Source organism: Ruditapes philippinarum, unplaced genomic scaffold (genome assembly GCF_026571515.1).
Source record: "Ruditapes philippinarum isolate M1 unplaced genomic scaffold, ASM2657151v2 ctg2528_1_1_1_1, whole genome shotgun sequence".
In the NCBI taxonomy this organism is placed as follows: Eukaryota; Metazoa; Mollusca; class Bivalvia; order Venerida; family Veneridae; genus Ruditapes; species Ruditapes philippinarum.
Genome location: NW_026858495.1, coordinates 1 through 17999, shown reverse-complemented (window position 1 = coordinate 17999; position 17999 = coordinate 1). Strand labels below are relative to the sequence as shown.

At 32.3% G+C, this 17999-nt stretch overlaps 1 protein-coding gene across 1 annotated transcript; it reads right to left on the bottom strand.

The window, feature by feature from the left end:
* Positions 1-1742: 1742 nt before the first annotated feature.
* LOC132753334 (sorting nexin-25-like) lies at positions 1743-17925 on the bottom strand (the record flags this gene model as incomplete). The annotated part of the gene is given in 15 exon segments (XM_060743774.1): positions 1743-2368; positions 4069-4169; positions 4752-4933; positions 5090-5233; positions 5747-5812; positions 6210-6340; positions 8377-8484; positions 9018-9170; positions 9670-9810; positions 10627-10796; positions 13460-13610; positions 14214-14333; positions 15906-15945; positions 17035-17126; positions 17803-17925. Coding segments are annotated over 15 exon segments (1839 nt in total), but the record flags the coding sequence as incomplete, so codon positions are not given.
* Positions 17926-17999: the final 74 nt, after the last annotated feature.

Genomic DNA, 17999 nt, shown 5'->3' with positions numbered 1-17999 from the left:
CTTTTGGCAATGTCCACTGTACGAAGGGATATTTAGAAGAGTTATAGAAACTCAAGAAACAGGTGTCTTTGGGACTGTCACAGTGATTCCCGAATTTAGTGAGTTTGTATACTGGGTAGATATGTCATGTCAGTGGTCTGGGTGTCTTCCAATAACACACAACCACAGTAGTTTAGAATTTCCTCGTCTCAAACTGGACTAAAATCTCTGTCTGAGTGTTGAAAAGAAATAATAAAATGCGTTTAGCACCAGTAAAGAGCTTGACAGGACTTGACATCCTTGCAATATGTAGAAGCTTTATACTAAAACTGCTCAATTTATCTTTATTTTTCAAATCTCTATTTCTCTAAAGTTAAAGTAGGAAATGTTCATTATACAGCCTGAAAAATTAGCATGGAAACTCAGCATGGAAAATATGGCAGCAACAGCATCAGAAACAAATTATTGTACAAACATGGACCTGAATTTAGAAAAAAATACAAAATATTGTCACAAAAAACATTTTTATAGTGGTCCAGGAAGATATAGCTTGAGTATAAGAGGTTAAAGGATAGTTTTTCAATGTATTGAATACTCTGAATTCTTAATGTACATTTTACTTTTGAACCAGTTTATACTTTTTTATGTTCTAGCAAGCTTCTTATGTCTTTACAAACTGAAGAAAAAAAACGAACTAGCTTTAAAACATAACAATAAGATTTATTTACCGATATTCTACATTGTTGTGCCATTCAAAACAAAATAAAACAATGTTTGAACAGTTTTGTAGTTATTATATGAATATATTCCAATAAAATAAAAAAAAAATAAAAACAAAAAAAAACAACACACACATACAATCTGTTTTGTTTTAAATATTTATAATAAAAACTGCATAAACATCTAGTTGAGTCAAGATCTTGCAGATTAGGTATGAAAGTGTTTGTTTCTATGGTTTAACGGCACACCGACAATTTAGGTATGAAAGAGTCTTGCAAGAATAAAAGTTACTGTTTAAACTTTAAATGATTAATTAAATATTCAGTCAGGTTATTAAATATTATTTGTATCACGCCCTATATATATTAGTATTTATTGCCAGGATTTTCAGATAATGCATCATCTACAAACCATGCTATCAAGGAATGTTTTACAAACAATTTATAAAGGAATGTAATTATGGTATAATAATATCCCTGATCAATCTACATCAGAAAGTTTACATTTTTGTGTTGTTTCCCAACAAGCTAACAGTGAACACATTATGCATTTTTATTTCACAGGTAATATGGTCAGTTTTGATCATAATAAATATCATAATAAATTAACAAAATGGTTATCAGGGATACAGTTGTTTAAAAAAAAGTCAACAAAAAACAACATAGATAAAATGCAAAATTAATTCCTCATATTCAATGTGTTTATTTTTTCAATATAGTATGCCACTTAGTGTAACAATTAAATGCCATTTATAAATCATATAATTAATCTCTTTTAAGTTATACAAGAACATATAAATTAAACATTGCACATTTCCCTTTGCCTATGACTTTTCCAAGTAACTCTTGTTCATAATTTTTCCTTTTACAAAAGCGTCACTCTAAACTAAATTCAATTCACCTGAACAAAATACTGCACCAAATTAACTTTAACAAATTAACTTACTTAAAAAGTAACATTTTTATATTTAACTTGATATAGCAAATTTCATCAATTTAACATAAGAAATATTCATCACTACTTAAAATAGGTACAACAGTTGTGTATATTGTGTTCCCTTTATTCTTAAAGAGTAATTAGTGATCACTTGTTACAAAATTTGGTATCAAATTTTATGTATTTAACATCAGTGTTGTCACTACTTTTAATGCTTTTGAAGAGTCTAGCATGTTTCATCTACAATCCATGCCTATAATGATAACTGATACACCCGTACAGTCCAGCATGCTCCATCCATTTTACATCAATGTTATTAATCACTAACTAAAATAATAACAGGTTTATCAGTAGTGCCTGACATATTCCATCCTTTCAAAAATCATTAGTATCTATGACTCCTTACAGTTACAAGAGAGTCAGAAGATTCTAGCATGTTCCATCCATTTAGTACCAATGTTATTTGTCACTTCATACAATAACAGGAACATCTGTTGAATCTAGCACCTTCCATTTATTTTACACCAATGTTTACTATATTATTATTGATCACTACCTATGAAAATAACTGACAAATGAGATGATTCTGGAATGCTCCATCCATTTAACACCAGTGTTACTGATCACTCCCTATAATAACTGGAACATCAGTTGAGTCCTCCATATCTTCAACTTGGGACAACATAGCACCAAGTTCAGGCACAACATGTTGTATAAGTAAAAGTAGCATACCCTGAAAAAACAACAACAACAACATAACATTCAGGATAAGCTAACATACCAAATGGTTTAGTTTATACAAATTTATTTTAGTTTGATTATGTTGAAAGCTATAAGCTTATTGAAACTCTCTCGAATCCATTCCTTGAAACCTACCAGTACTGAACAATGAGTGTAAAGTTTCTTGCTCAAGGAAACAACAGCTTGCCCCCGACAGGGTCTGAACACACACGGTCGACAATCCTTTGATTACTAGTCTGACGTATAACCACAGTCACACCAGCACTCAACATACCAAGTAAGTGGAGATAAATTAAATAAGAAAAAAACATGCTCTGTTCATGCATTTTTTTATGTTGTGTCCTGTTTATAAATGCCCAATGCATGATTTTTTTCAGTCCATATTTTTGTTGTCCCTGCTATGAAATGTGTTTATTATGTAACAACAGCTAAATTTTAGATATGGACACCTGCTTCTAAATAAGTTTAGGTCGGATTTTCATAATTTCTAGACATTTTATTAATCAATCAAAATCATCGATTTTTTTCAAATGTGTATTGATTATTGATTGACAGAAAATATTGATATACATAGATATCATCTTTATCAATGACAGCACTAAATTCAATTTATAGCCATACGGTTTCTAGTTAAAAGAATGTGCCTAAATGAGAAAACAATGGGAGAATAACAATAAGATATAACAAGAACTGCCTGAGGACAGTAAGGCTCGACTATTCGAAAAAGTTGTCACAAGGGTGTTTTATTGAGTATAATAATGCTTACCTATGAATACATAAAATTGACCTAAAAGGTACAAAGGCTTGTTTTTAAAATTTTTTATAGAATAAATTTTAATTAAAAAAAAAATTTGTAAAAAAAACAAAAACCTTTATTGGAAAAGTTTAAACATTTTCGCAAAATAAAGTAAAAAGGAAAAAATTCCAAAGGGGGATTAGTTTTTTTTCCCATGACCTAAATTAGCCCAAATCATATTAATTAATTAAATTTTAAAGTTAAAATTTTAAACTTACATGTAAACGTTAACCAAGAGACAAGTAAAAAAGGGGAGATAAATCAGCCTAATACATAAACAGATAGAGTGCGTTTCCGGACATTTTTTGACCCCAAAAATTTCATATGAAATTTCAAGTTTGTTCTTTAATATTTCAGAGATATGCAAAACTGGGGACCGTTAAACAACCAAGAAAAGGAATTTTTTTAGAACAAAAAGGGGGTAATTTTGTCAAATACTGGGAGAGTAATGAATCGAGAGGACCTTCAATTTTGACCCTAATACATGTGTAAAATTTTAAATAAATATCTCTGAAGATTTAACCAACATTTTAATTCAAAGGGGGAAAAATTCGCAAAAGCCAAATTTTCCTTTGCAAATAACATTGTTTCTAAAAAAATATTTAATTTCAATTAATATCTAGCAATAAAGAATAAAAAAAACTTTAACCCAAAATTTCTAAGGGTTAAAAACAATCAAATATGACAGAGTAATCCAAAATTGGCAAATCTGAGACATTACATAAAAAAAATTGTAAATTTCAATTAATACTCAACAAAATGAAAATTTTGGCTTTTTTTCAAAAAAACTTTTAACCCCAAAAGCCAAAAACAGGGGCGCCGACGCGGGGCGACAAAAGCTTCCAAACCCGGGGAAAAGGAAAATGAATTTTGAGAGGGAATGAGAGGTTACTTACATAAAATAGTTGTTTGTTTAGCCTGGTGTCCTGAAGTACTTCAAACATCTTGATTGTTCCCCGTCTCTTGTTTTCTTCACCAACTAAAGTTTTCACAGCATCTGTAAAGACCAAAATACATGATTTCCTTTTTGAAAGCTTAGAAATCATACCACTATGTAAAAGATTTAAGATTTTGACTTCCACATTAAGATAAATTATTCAATAACAAGTAGGATTACTTTTTGGATAGACAAATATATATAGAATTTAGAGTCACAAGCAAGATTGTTTAAACCTTTGTTAAGTTGGTATTTATTGGAAAGAAGGGACACAAACCACTTGGCCATAATGGCCAATTCTTTACAAGAAAAAAAAAAGGTAAGACAATCAACAGTCATATCACAGTAAATACTTGTTCCTGTCAAGTTAACTTGTTAAAGTATATGGATGACATATATAATATCTATTTTCTTTTTTAGTTGGGTTTTATGTCACACCAACACAGTATAGGTCATATGGTCCAGCTTTACTGGTGGACCTTAGGTGACATTCAGCGCATTATTTCTGGGACAAACATACACCTTAGTAGAACCACAGAAGTTTCGTTTCCGTTACCTACCTTGATAGCTTCCTCACATAAAAAAATCCAAAGTCCCTGTCCAGATTATATGAAAACATAGAATTGCTATAAGATTAAGTACCTGGCTGTATTTGCAAAAACTTCTCTTTAGCTTTTAGCCTGGTTCTCAATTTCTCTTCATCAGACCTTGGTGGTAATGATGGAGCCAAAACACCATGTGGCCACATTGATTCCTTGAAATTTCTGATGTAATATATTATCATAGGCTCTGAGAAAATCCAGTATATAGTTTCTCTAAGCTGCCTGCAGAAAAAAACATACATATTTTGAAAATCATGAAAATGTGTAACAAGTTATATGGCATTTATATACATGTACATCATCTTGTTATATGGCATTTATATACATGAACATAATCTTGACAGTCATATATAGATAGAAAAAGTAACATTAACATACCTATTAATAGATCTTCCAAATGTAACCTCAACAAATGAAATAAAACTTTTCCTCAACCATTTAAACATGCCATGTAGCTCATATACTTCACTGATAAGAGAATACAGAGGTTCTGCAATGGAATCTTTACTTCTATCCTCCGTTCTGTGAAGCAAATACAAATATTTATAATATACATAGACATATAAGAAAACAAATAACAAAACACACCCATTACTGACAAGGATTGAAAAGACTGAATGAAAAACTTGGAGTAACAAAGAGGATACTATTTAATGATCAGCTGGACACATAAAGAGCAATAATTAACAAGCTATATAAATGTATTTGGCGAGAAAAAGTTTAGAATTTTCTTAATAAAAATTGAATACTATATAGAACAGCTACCATAACTGACAATTCGATTTTATACTAACTGGACAAGGAAGACCTCCGGAGCCTTTTCATACAATATTTAAAGCATATGCAGACACCTTTATAAATTCATAATCCAAAAAGCATTATAACTCTTGTGCATAACAATACAAATTTCCTGAATAAAATCTAACCCACAATTGTGAGCTGTAAGAGATTTTAAGTCAATGACCAATACAAGTTGGCCAGGAGCCCCTCTGACTCCCCACCCCTATTTTCTAAATAATAAAATAAATACTGTACTTGTCTTCTGAAGAGAAAAGTAGCTCTTCATCTGTATCTCTACTATCTTGACCAATACTTGGCAAACTGCAATTATACATGTAAATTCATACTTTACATCTTATCTACCTTTACAATTTCATTAAAAATTGACATAACAAAATATCAAAAATCTTTCAAAAATCAACTGATTTACAATACAATGGTATTACTTATTTGCAAAGAAGTTGACACACAAGTTTTCTCACCATTTGCAACGGGTGTCCCTTCAGCAATAGGTCTTCCCTTAGCAAAGGATCTTCACTAAATATGTTTAATACCATATTATCCATCATTTGTAAATACATGTACTCATTAATCTATTGTTTGTTATCCCTACTCCAGCATACCAAAATTCTGTCATAACTTGATGAACATAAATGTGAGAACAGATGACAATGTTGAAAAAAGCACATGAGATATAAGTTAATCACTTAATACATACTTCCTAAACAAATTTCTAAGGAAGAATCCACTTTTCTTTTCTTGTCCTGGCTGCTGGAAATACTCCGGTGTTGGGGTCAAGAATCCGTACAAAGCCTGGCTGTCAGACAAACGTAAATCTCTCATTATAACCTGTGAATAAATAAACATCCATTTTTGGTATTCATTTATCCATTTTGGTATTCATTTATCCATTTTTGGTATTCATCTATCCATTTCTGGTATTCATTTATCCATTTTGGTATTCATTTATCCATTTGTTTTGCATTCATTCATTCATTTTTGATATTCATTTACCCAAAGTCATAGGACTTCTTCCTCTATCTATAAATCTCTATAACTTACCTTAATGATGCTTGAAAAAATGAAAAAAAAACTTTACTTAATAAATGTTACACTGGTGATAAGCTAGCTATAAGTTTATTTCTTGGGTTCTGTATTATTTAGACTATCTTCCTATCAACAAAACTAGAAATGTGTCCATAGGACACGGGTGCCCCCACCGCGCCACTGTTCTGTCAATCTTTTTACTAAGTCAAGGGAAATAACTCTACAAATACTGGATAAATCCACAAGCTAAACCCCAGGTGCAAATCTAATTATGCTGAGCAACCTGCCCATAAGGTTTAATGACTATGTCAAATCCTTTTTGAGTAACTTGCGACACAAGTTGAAAATTGCAAAAATTTTCTAAGTGAAGGGCAATAACTCTAAAAATACTACATAAATCCAGACAAAAAAAACCTGGTGCACAACTGCACATGCTGATCAATATTCCTGTAAAGTAACATGACTCTAGGTCAAATACTTTTTGAGTTAATTGCGACACATGTTGAAAATTGCAAAATTTTACTAAGTCAAGGGCAATAACTCTGAAAATACTAAAAATATCCACACGAAAATACCCAGGTGCACAACTACACATGCTGATCAACATTCCTGTAAAGTTTCATGACTCTAGGTCAAATACTTTTTAAGTTACGTGCGACACAAGTTGAAAATTGCAAAATTTTACTAAGTCAAGGGCAATAACTCTGAAAATACTAAAAATATCCACACAAAAATACCCAGGTGCACAACTACACATGCTGATCAACATTCCTGTAAAGTTTCATGACTCTAGGTCAAATACTTTTTAAGTTACGTGCGACACAAGTTGAAAATTGCAAAATTTTACTAAGTCAAGGGCAATAACTCTGAAAATACTAAAAATATCCACACAAAAATACCCAGGTACACAACTACACATGCTGATCAACATTCCTGTAAAGTTTCATGACTCTAGGTCAAATACTTTTTAAGTTACATGCGACACAAGTTGAAAATTGCAAAATTTTACTAAGTCAAGGGCAATAACTCTGAAAATACTAAAATATCCAAACGAAAATACCCAGGTGCACAACAGCACCCACTGATCAACATTCCTGTAAAGTTTCATGACTCTAGGTCAAATACTTTTTGAGTTACTTGCGCCACAAGTTGAAAATTGCAAAATTTTACTAAGTCAAGGGCAATAACTCTGAAAATACTAAAAATATCCAGACGAAAATACCCAGGTGCACAACTACACATGCTGATCAACATTCCTGTAAAGTTTCATGACTCTAGGTCAAATACTTTTTTAGTTACGTGCGACACAAGTTGAAAATTGCAAAAATTATACTAAGTCAAGGGCAATAACTCTGAAAATACTAAAAATATCCACACGAAAATACCCAGGTGCACAACTACACATGCTGATCAACATTCCTGTAAAGTTTCATGACTCTAGGTCAAATACTTTTTGAGTTACATGCGACACAAGTTGAAAATTGCAAAATTTTACTAAGTCAAGGGCAATAACTCTGAAAATACTAAAAATATCCAGACGAAAATACCCAGGTGCACAACTACACATGCTGATCAACATTCCTGTAAAGTTTCATGTCTCTAGGTCAAATACTTTTTGAGTTACATGCGACACAAAAGTGAACGGACGGACGGACGGACGGACGGACAAGGGTAAATCTAAATGCCCGCCACTAACGTAGGGGCACAAAAATGACCTAAAGGAAAGTAAATCCCCGAATTTTCATTATACGGGGATTTAATTTTACAGTGGTGAATGATGGTTAAGGAAAATGTGTTCAACTATTCAAGTTCACACAGTTTAACAATCAGTATCTTACCTTGAGATATTCATTCAATAATGCTTTGGCTTCATTTAAGAATTTCTGATCTACAGTTGTAAATGCTCTTATTTTAGGCAGATCCTTGTTCTTTAACCATGGTTCAATCTGTACATAAAATATTAAATATTGTAATGATTTATTCACATAAACCAATATTTTCTTTATCATACTACAGCAATTGTGCTAGCCCAATTGAGGGCCTTCTTACATCCACCATTCTAATAAAATATTCCCAATCTCAAAGAATGGGTTATAACTCATGTCAGTAAAATATGTAAAACCATATCAAAATCTATTTACTGTTTTTAAATGGAAGTTAAGCATGTGGAATAATATCAGTGAAAAACACTGATTCGTTTTTAGTAAACTAAGGCAAGAATGCAATTCAAATATCTTCAATTTCAAAACAGTTTTTAAGACTTAATTGTCAAACTGATTTCATATTTTTCATTTGCAATTACCTGTACAACAAACTAATGATGATTTTCACTGTTAAGTACATCCTAATCACTTACTATTGTACTAAACCATATGCATAACAAACTTTCAAATCATTTTCATCTTAAAAAAAAACAGTAATTCCATTTTTCCATCATTACTTTATGAAATGCTTCATATTTTGTAAAACAAAAACTTACCTGTACAAGTTTTTCATGCACAGCATAGAAGTCCTGTAGTTTCCTATTGACCACCCAGCCCTGGGTACTACTCTGCAGATTCTGTGAAGAACTACCTGATAGGTGAATAACTAGGACAAACACTGGTACTTTCTTATCTCCTTCATTCTGAATCTGAAGAGTCACATATGTTTCAAAGCATACTTATTTCAGCATAAAACACATATGTATTTTTGTACTGATTTTGCTTTTTCTACATTTTACATTTGAGACATTATCAAAGTTTCTGTTGTCATATCGCAGTTTACAAAATGTAGGAATGTTACAATTGCAAGCATAGTAGAGGTACAAAGTATAGCCAAACTTTTCTATAAGCTAGCAGGACTACCTCCTCATATGAAAAAGAATCTAATGAAAAATGAAATGAAAAAAAATACAGTGGTGGGGAAATGGTAATTCAGAGTTATCCACCTCAATTATTTTCATTAGTTTAACCCGTACTATGCTATATATTTTAATCTCAACAAAACCATTCATCATTTTTAGCAAAAAAATCAAAATATGTACAACTGAATAGCGGACAGTGCAGATCATGCAGATCAGACAGTGCTTTAAATAATGTGGGAATCTTTAGAAATTAAGTCATAAGAATTACACAAATATTTACACTTACTTCAGCTTCATATATATGTGCTGTCCATTTTCCTACATTCTCACACCACTGTTCAGTTCTCCTGATGTGGGCATCTAACCTACGTCTCTCCTCCTCCACGTCATTTATCACACCCTGTAACTCTTCCTGAACTTTCAGCATCTAAAATATAAAATATACATATCTATCTTTCTATTATTTTTATTCATAAACAAAAACTCATGGCGCTTAAGGGCATAAAAGTGAACAAACAAACAATACAACAAATAATAATACAAACATGGCATCAAAGTAAATACAGCATTATTGCTTTAAAAAACATTGCTAGATTAAATAAAGCATTTCTGTTATCACTACATATCAACATTAATTGTTTTTATGATACTGCATGTTTGTAACGTCGCTTTACATTGGATAATCATGATGTTTTTATAAACTATATATACCGGTACATGTATGCGGCTGCTGTCAAATTCTGAAGATATTATTCTTTTATTCTTCAATAGTTTCCTGTATCAAAGATTCTCGACAAGATTTTATGGCCCTATAGAAATGGTTGTTTGCAATGTATGCACATGACCATTTATAACGGTCCATATAACCTGTCACAAAATCTTTAAAACAAATATTGTAAGCTTTTGCTCAATCAAATTTCTGTTGCATAGAAACATCATAGTTCTCAAAAACTTAAGGAAACAAATAATGATGGCCCCTTTATGCTTAAAATGTTATGAACCCTTATAAATGTGATCAGACAGAGACTGTGAATTGTTTTAAGGTGTATAAGTTATTCAGATATAAGAATCTCCAGAAAGAAATCTAGTAACTGCCATAGTATAGCTCCTACTGTATCAAAATTCAGATTAATTTTTAGCTTGGTTTCAAAATCCAGTAAAATAGACATTTTTTATGAAAAACAGACCTTTGAAAAAGGATAATGTCTTAAAGTGTTTTTTTTTAAAGCTCGGAAAGATTTACCTTTGCATCAGGTTTCCCTGATGCTCTTAGAGCATCTAGTGCTTGTGTTTTGTTTGTGATTTTTGTAGTGAGTTGTTGTAGTTTTTGTTTAGCATGATAAGATTGTGCTGAGAACATTTCATCTTCCTCATCATCTGTTAAACCCTCCTTTGGCTCAAAAAATAACTCATCTGAAATGAACATTGTACCAATGTCTTGATTTTGAAAATAAAAATTGCTCCGCAGATCTGTCTAATTACCCAGAGACACCCTAGTAAACAACTAATCATTAAACTGACCCGATGGTCCTCAGTGCATTATTTCTGGAATGGTGAGCACAAAACCACAAACAATTTGGATAGCTACTACACATGGTAGAATTAAATAAGGACTGGCAACTGCATGGGGGAATGTAAATTTAAGCCTTTGACATTGAATACTTGGCCACTGGAATCCCCTTACTAGAATTCAAATAATAAAAAAAAACAAGAGGGCCATGATGGCCCTGAGGGCCATGATGGCCCTGAGGTCGCTCACCTGTATATAGCCCCCCCCCCCCCCCCCACCCATAAGAAGATGTTTCATGCTAAACATCTAAGCTCTAGCTCATTGGGCTTTTTAAAAGAAGATTTTTTAAAGTTTTTACTATACACATATAGTTAAAAACATTAAAACCCTTTGGGCGGGGCCTTTTTTGACCCCAGGGCTTTTATTTGAACAAACTTTGTAGACACTTACTAGAAGATGTTTCATGCTTTATATCTAAACTCTAGCTATTTGGGTTTTTTCAAAGAAGATTTTAAGTTTTTGCTATACACATATAAGAAAAATCAATGACCCCCGGGGCTGGGCCAATTTTGACCCCAGGGCTTTTATTTGAACAAACTTTGTAGACACTCACTAGAAGATGTTTCATGCTTAATATCTAAACACTAGCTATTTGGGTTTTTTCAAAGAAGATTTTAAGTTTTTACTATATGCATATAAGGAAAATCAATGACCCCCGGGGCTGGGCCAATTTTGACCCCAGGGCTTTTATTTGAACAAACTTGGTAGACACCTATTAGAACATGTTTGATGCTAAATATCTTAGCTCTAGCTCATTGGGCTTTTTAAAAGAAGATTTTTTTAAGTTTTACTATACACATATAGTTAAAAACAATGACACCCCTGGGGCGGGGCCAGTTTTGACCCCAGGGCTTTTATTTGAACAAACTTTGTAGACACTCACTAGAAGATGTTTCATGCTTAATATCTAAACTCTAGCTATTTGGGTTTTTTCAAAGAAGATTTTAAGTTTTTGCTATACACATATAAGGAAAATCAATGACCCCATTGAGCGGGGCCAATTTTGACCCCAGGGCTTTTATTTGAACAAACTTGGTAGACACCCATAAGAAGATGTTTCATGCTAAACATCTAAGCTCTAGCTCATTGGGCTTTTTAAAAGAAGATTTTTTTAAGTTTTTACTATACACATATAGTTAAAAACAATGACACCCCTGGGGCGGGGCCAGTTTTGACACTAGGGCTTTTATTTGAACAAACTTTGTAGACACTTACTAGAAGATGTTTCATGCTTAATATCTAAACTCTAGCTATTTGGGTTTTTTCAAAGAAGATTTTTTTAAGTTTTTGCTATACACATATAAGGAAAATCAATGACCCCCGGGGCGGGGCCAATTTTGACCCCAGGGCTTTTATTTGAACAAACTTGGTAGACACCTATTAGAACATGTTTGATGCTAAATATCTTAGCTCTAGCTCTTTGAGTTCTTTAAAAGAAGATTTTTTAAGTTTTTACTATATGCATATAGGGAAAATCAATGACCCCCTGGGGCTGGGCCAATTTTGACCCCAGGGCTTTTATTTGAACAAACTTGGTAGACACCCATATTAAGAAGATGTTTCATGCTAAACATCTAAGCTCTAGCTCATTGGGCTTTTTTTTTATAGGGAAAATCAATGAGCCCCGGGGCGGGGCCAGTTTTGACCCCAGGGCTTTTATTTGAACAAACTTTGTAGACACCTTTTAGAACATGTTTGATGCTAAATATCTTAGCTCTAGCTCTTTGAGTTCTTTAAAAGAAGGTTTTTTAAGTTTTTACTATATGCATATAGGGAAAATCAATGACCCCCTGGGGCAGGGCCAATTTTGACCCCAGGGCTTTTATTTGAACAAACTTGGTAGACACTCACTAGAAGATGTTTCATGCCAAATATCTAAGCTCTAGCTCTTAGGGTTTTTTAAAAGAAGATATTTAAAGTTTTTTCTTTCGGTTGCCATGGCAACCAGAGTTCTGCATGGAATTAAATTCTTTGAACAATTTTTAAAGGTGACCACCAAAGGAACATTCCTGTGAAGTTTGGATGAAATTGGCTCAGTGGTTTATGAGGAGATGTCATTTAAAGTAAAAGTTTACGGACGACGGACGGACGACAGACGGACGCCGGACGAAAAGCGATCACAAAAGCTCACCCTGTCACTTTGTGACAGGTGAGCTAAAAAAACCTGATAATTTTCTACATAACCAGTATGTCTAATAACATCAATAGAAAGTTGCAATTTTAAACTTAAGAAAATGAAAAAACGCATTTCTGACAAAAGCACATATAAAATGTTCTCATAATGTACTCAAAAATCCATTTACTAACAAAAGCTATTATAAAATGTTCTCATAATGTACTCAAAAATCCATTTACTAACAAAAGCTATTATAAAATGTTCTCATAATGTACTCAAAAATCCATTTACTAACAAAAGCTATTTTAAAATGTTCTCATAATGTACTCAAAAAACCATTTACTATAAAACGCACATACATAACATACTCAAATGCTATTATCACCTCACCTTTTCCTGATGCACCAGTTGCCTCCCCTCCCTGCTCTTCAATCAAAGTAACGTACTTGTGAAAGATATCACTAACTAGGAATGATGGGTAATGCTGTCTCTCTAACACTTTATACACTTGTTCTTGTGCTTCATAGAATGCTTCTGGTCCCTATAATAATTTTCTATAGTAGTACTTCATAATCATACATATGCAAGTAGTAGTGCTTCATAATCATAAATATGCAAAAGTAACACTTACGAATTCTAAATATTTTCACACGGCTGAATTTAAAATACTACATACTTGTGTTGCTTTGAACTGGGATTAATTAGAGAAATTACTTTTGGGATTAGGACTAGCGATAAGAATTTTTAGTATCAAAATACTAAAACGGAAAAGGTAGCCGTACACAGACTGGTCAGACACCATTAAAGCATAGACTGGTTCTTCTCTATGCTGTTGACAAGGGCAAAATAGATGACTTTAGGGATAAAGAGGTATGCCATAATACCTTGGAATTCTTGCATACATGTATGTTATTTAATATAACAATGAAATACCACTTTCGTGTCTCAAAAACACAGAACAATCTTAATTTTCGGCAAGAGGAACACAATTCAAGAAAGAAATTCTTACTTTTTAACTAAAATAAAAAGATCTTAACCTATATGTTAGGTAGAAGATATACTACCAAAATAGTTATCAAAAGTAATACTACAGTTTAACTATCCAAGTGCTAATAAACTTAATTAAGTATTGTTTTAAACTTACAGAATCACCGAGCATGAATGTTTCCATTTTCTTTGCCAGTGACTTATCTACCTTGACAACACTGGTTGAACTAGAGATAAACCTTTGGTAGATGTCTGCACCCATGTTATGATGTTGTTTCTAGTAAGTTGAAAAACAAAATAAAACAAAAAACATTATTACATTCAACAATGACATTATCTATTCAAATCTTGTTGATTTTTTTTTTCTTTCTTTCTAATTTCTATTTTTTACAAGTATTGCAATCATAATCAGCACTTTGTTTACAATGACAACCAATCTGATTAAAATCAGCTCCTAATTAATGTTTTGCATTAGGATCTGACCGGCAGCAATAGATGGTCACCTTCTCATGACCCTTCAAACAGTCAATCATCAGCAAGCTTTCACAATTTTGAAAGTGATGCGATTTCTAATCTAACCACAGGAAAACCAATACTGAGTAGATAATTTTCATGATTTTGAGATCAAACATGATGTTGTCCATATAAACGGCTGGTAAACTGGCAAAACAATCTTGCCCATTAAAATTGAATTAATTATTTCCAGTTTATTTGTATCAAAATACTTCAAACAATTCTTCTCTAACAAAAATCACCAAATTGTTTTACTTTCATGGACAGCAATATTTTAATACTTCGTCTAATGCCTATATGTAAAGGATGGTTTAACTTCATGGCTAAAAATAGCTTTCTTGTGAAATCCAAATCACAATGAAGGCGGAAACAAATACAGTGGCAATCAGATCTACATGCAAGAAATACCTTAAGTAGATCAGAACTTAAGTCAGATTGCAATGGCAACCAACCTAGATTCTTTACCTGTATCTACTGGAGATGACAACTCAGCTATTACAATAACCAATAATGCTTTAAATCATCATAACTGATAATTTACATATGCTAAAATATTATGGGCTGAATATAATATAACTGCATGTACTGATTTAGTTAGAAACAGAAATACCATTGACACATTGACAATCCAAAGAATTTATCATCTATATGCAAGAAATAATCTATCTTTGCTTTGGAGATATAAATTATAAACAACAAAAAAAACTCTTGTAAATTTTCCAAGTTTGCATATTTAAGGGCCAGTTACACAGACGGTCGGTCCCCAATCGATAATTAAATTTAAAATTTACTCGCTGTTATGATTGATTGTCATGCGTGATTTTATTTCTGGTTTTCTGTGTAAACGGCCATCGGTGACAGAAAGCAAACTCAAACGGGGTTGGATCGGTGACAAAAATGCTGAAATACTATTGGTTTTTATCGTTTGTAAATTGGAGCTAAATCAGACGTAACGCTGATTAATCGGTGTTTGATAGCTAGTCATCAGTGATATAACACTTTCCGTCAGATATGGCCGGTGATTCATATTTGATTATCTTTGTCTGATCGGCGATATCAGTGATTAAGAGCTTGCATATCTCGTGATATAGGTTGCTGTGGGTTATATGTAAAATATTGTCACCGATCAAGAATTTTAAACATGTTTAAAAATCCCATTCGCTAATTTTTCACCGATAAAACTTATCTTTCCCCAATAGCAGTTGATAGGTGGAAAACAAGTGCTAAGCATTTTGAACACCTGTAAGTTTTAAATATTTATAGAACTTTTTTTCAAGTAATTCTAATTTCTTGAATAAAGCATATTTCAATGATGTCAACAAAACTTAAATCTTACTTTGTCAGCTTCTTTAAGATTTTTCACAGCATTCCAGAAGCTAAAACATAATTTAATATAAGTCAAAATACAAATACACATATGATATTACCATAACAAAAAATTCAATGTGACAAATCTAAGATCAAATAATTTCAGTTAATCAATAAATATTTAGACCTAAGAGCTGACAAAATTGCAGTTTGATATTAGTTCATTTATTGGTAACTTTTCTTATATCAAATATGTGTACATATTCTGCTAAACTTCCTGCTTATTTCATATAAATAAATACTTTATAAGTAAATACTTTATTAATTGTATACATGTATACAATAAATATAATGTATCACTTTGATTTGGTATCAAGTTGCTCACAAAATGTCAATTTATCACAGTTGAATACACAGTTTTTAATTTTTTTTTGATAGGGATTTATATAGCACCGACACAGTATAGGTCATATTGTGACTTTCCTGCCTTACTAGTGGTGGGAGGCCTCAGGTGCCCTTTTGTATATTACTTCAGGCAAAAACCGGCATCAGTGTAGAACTACCGAATCTGAGAACGCTTGCTTGGCTCAAACCTACTGTGGTGACAGGCAAGTGGTTTGAAGTAAACAACCGTAACCACTCAGCCATGGAAGTTTCATACAGAGTTTTAAAAGTAAGAAGTTATATGATAAAAGTAAAAGGGTCATTGCAGACATATCTGGAAACAGGACTCATTTTTGGCTCCAGAGACATTAAAACTTTAGAACAATACATTGTATAAAAACTATGTATAATTGCCTTATTTTCTCTTGTTGGAGTTCAAGTCACATGGATGCAACAAGAAAGACCATTTAATATTTCTAAAGCTTTTCTTAATTAAAGAAAAGTAATGATCTGCAGATAATTTGCAAGCACATTTGGGTATCTGAGTAAAACCAACCACCTTTTGTCAGCTAGCTAGATAGTTTCCTATCATGACAGAATTTACTTTTCTTTGTATATTTACCCATGGCATAAAGCAGTTTGACATCAGCTACCATAACCACTAAACATCATTTCCATCAAAAAAGTTTTTTCAATTCCGTAATATACTACACAATTTGTGAAATATAAATAATTTTACATATGAAACATTTGGATTAATTTTTTTTCCTTACCCTAACAATGACTCATTGGAATCTCTCTGCAAAAATGATTCAAAATATTCCCTACCAATAGCTGAAGACATGATTTCTTTAAATGGCATCACCTGAAAAACAAACTTATCTTTTACAAATGACCAATTTCCTTTATTACCAGTAATAATTTAATCAAGAGCTGCCAGTTCAACAGTATACTAGACTATTCTCCATGCTAAATAATACAGCAAAATCGTAAGAATTTTTAAAAGGTGTAAGCAGAAACATGTTTACTGTTTACTTACTTAATGTCTATTGCAACAATATTGAAACTAACTTTTTCTCCATTAGTACCATACATGTGAACTCTCCCACTTTTAGCAGGAGACTACCACTTTCTGCAGCCATATTTTAAAAGAATTTTCTTTAAATAAGGGGTATTTTCACAAATCAAAGAAATCTACCTATTTTTGATTTCAGAACTTTCTTCTTTGGTTATTGCAAATTCTAAAATCTCCCTCTTTTTGAAGAAAAATCTCCCACTTGATCATTGAAAAAAGTTCACATGTATGCAGTACTTGTCAACTTCTTCACACTTAGTACCAGTTTATACAGTAATTTCTGCTTATAACAATATTTAAGGAACTGCTATTTTATATTTGGATATGGCTATATCCGCGAGCAACCAATTTGAAAACAAGAGTCAAGACCAAGGCAACAGCATCGTTATAAGTGGTATATCGTTGTAAGGGGTATATTGTTATAAGCAGTATATTGTGATAAGTGGTGTTTACTGTACAAGCATACCTTGTGTCCAGGTAAAGTTGAAGACTGTTTGCTACCCTCTTGCGTTTCCCCAGTATAGTATTTATAGTCTGGTCCTCCTAATTTAAATATCCTCTTCTCACAGCGTGACTTTGCTACAGTTAACTACAAATAGTGCATGTTTTGTTTAAATAAGTATTCAGAGCTAATGATATCATGTTAATAGCTGCCATTATTGA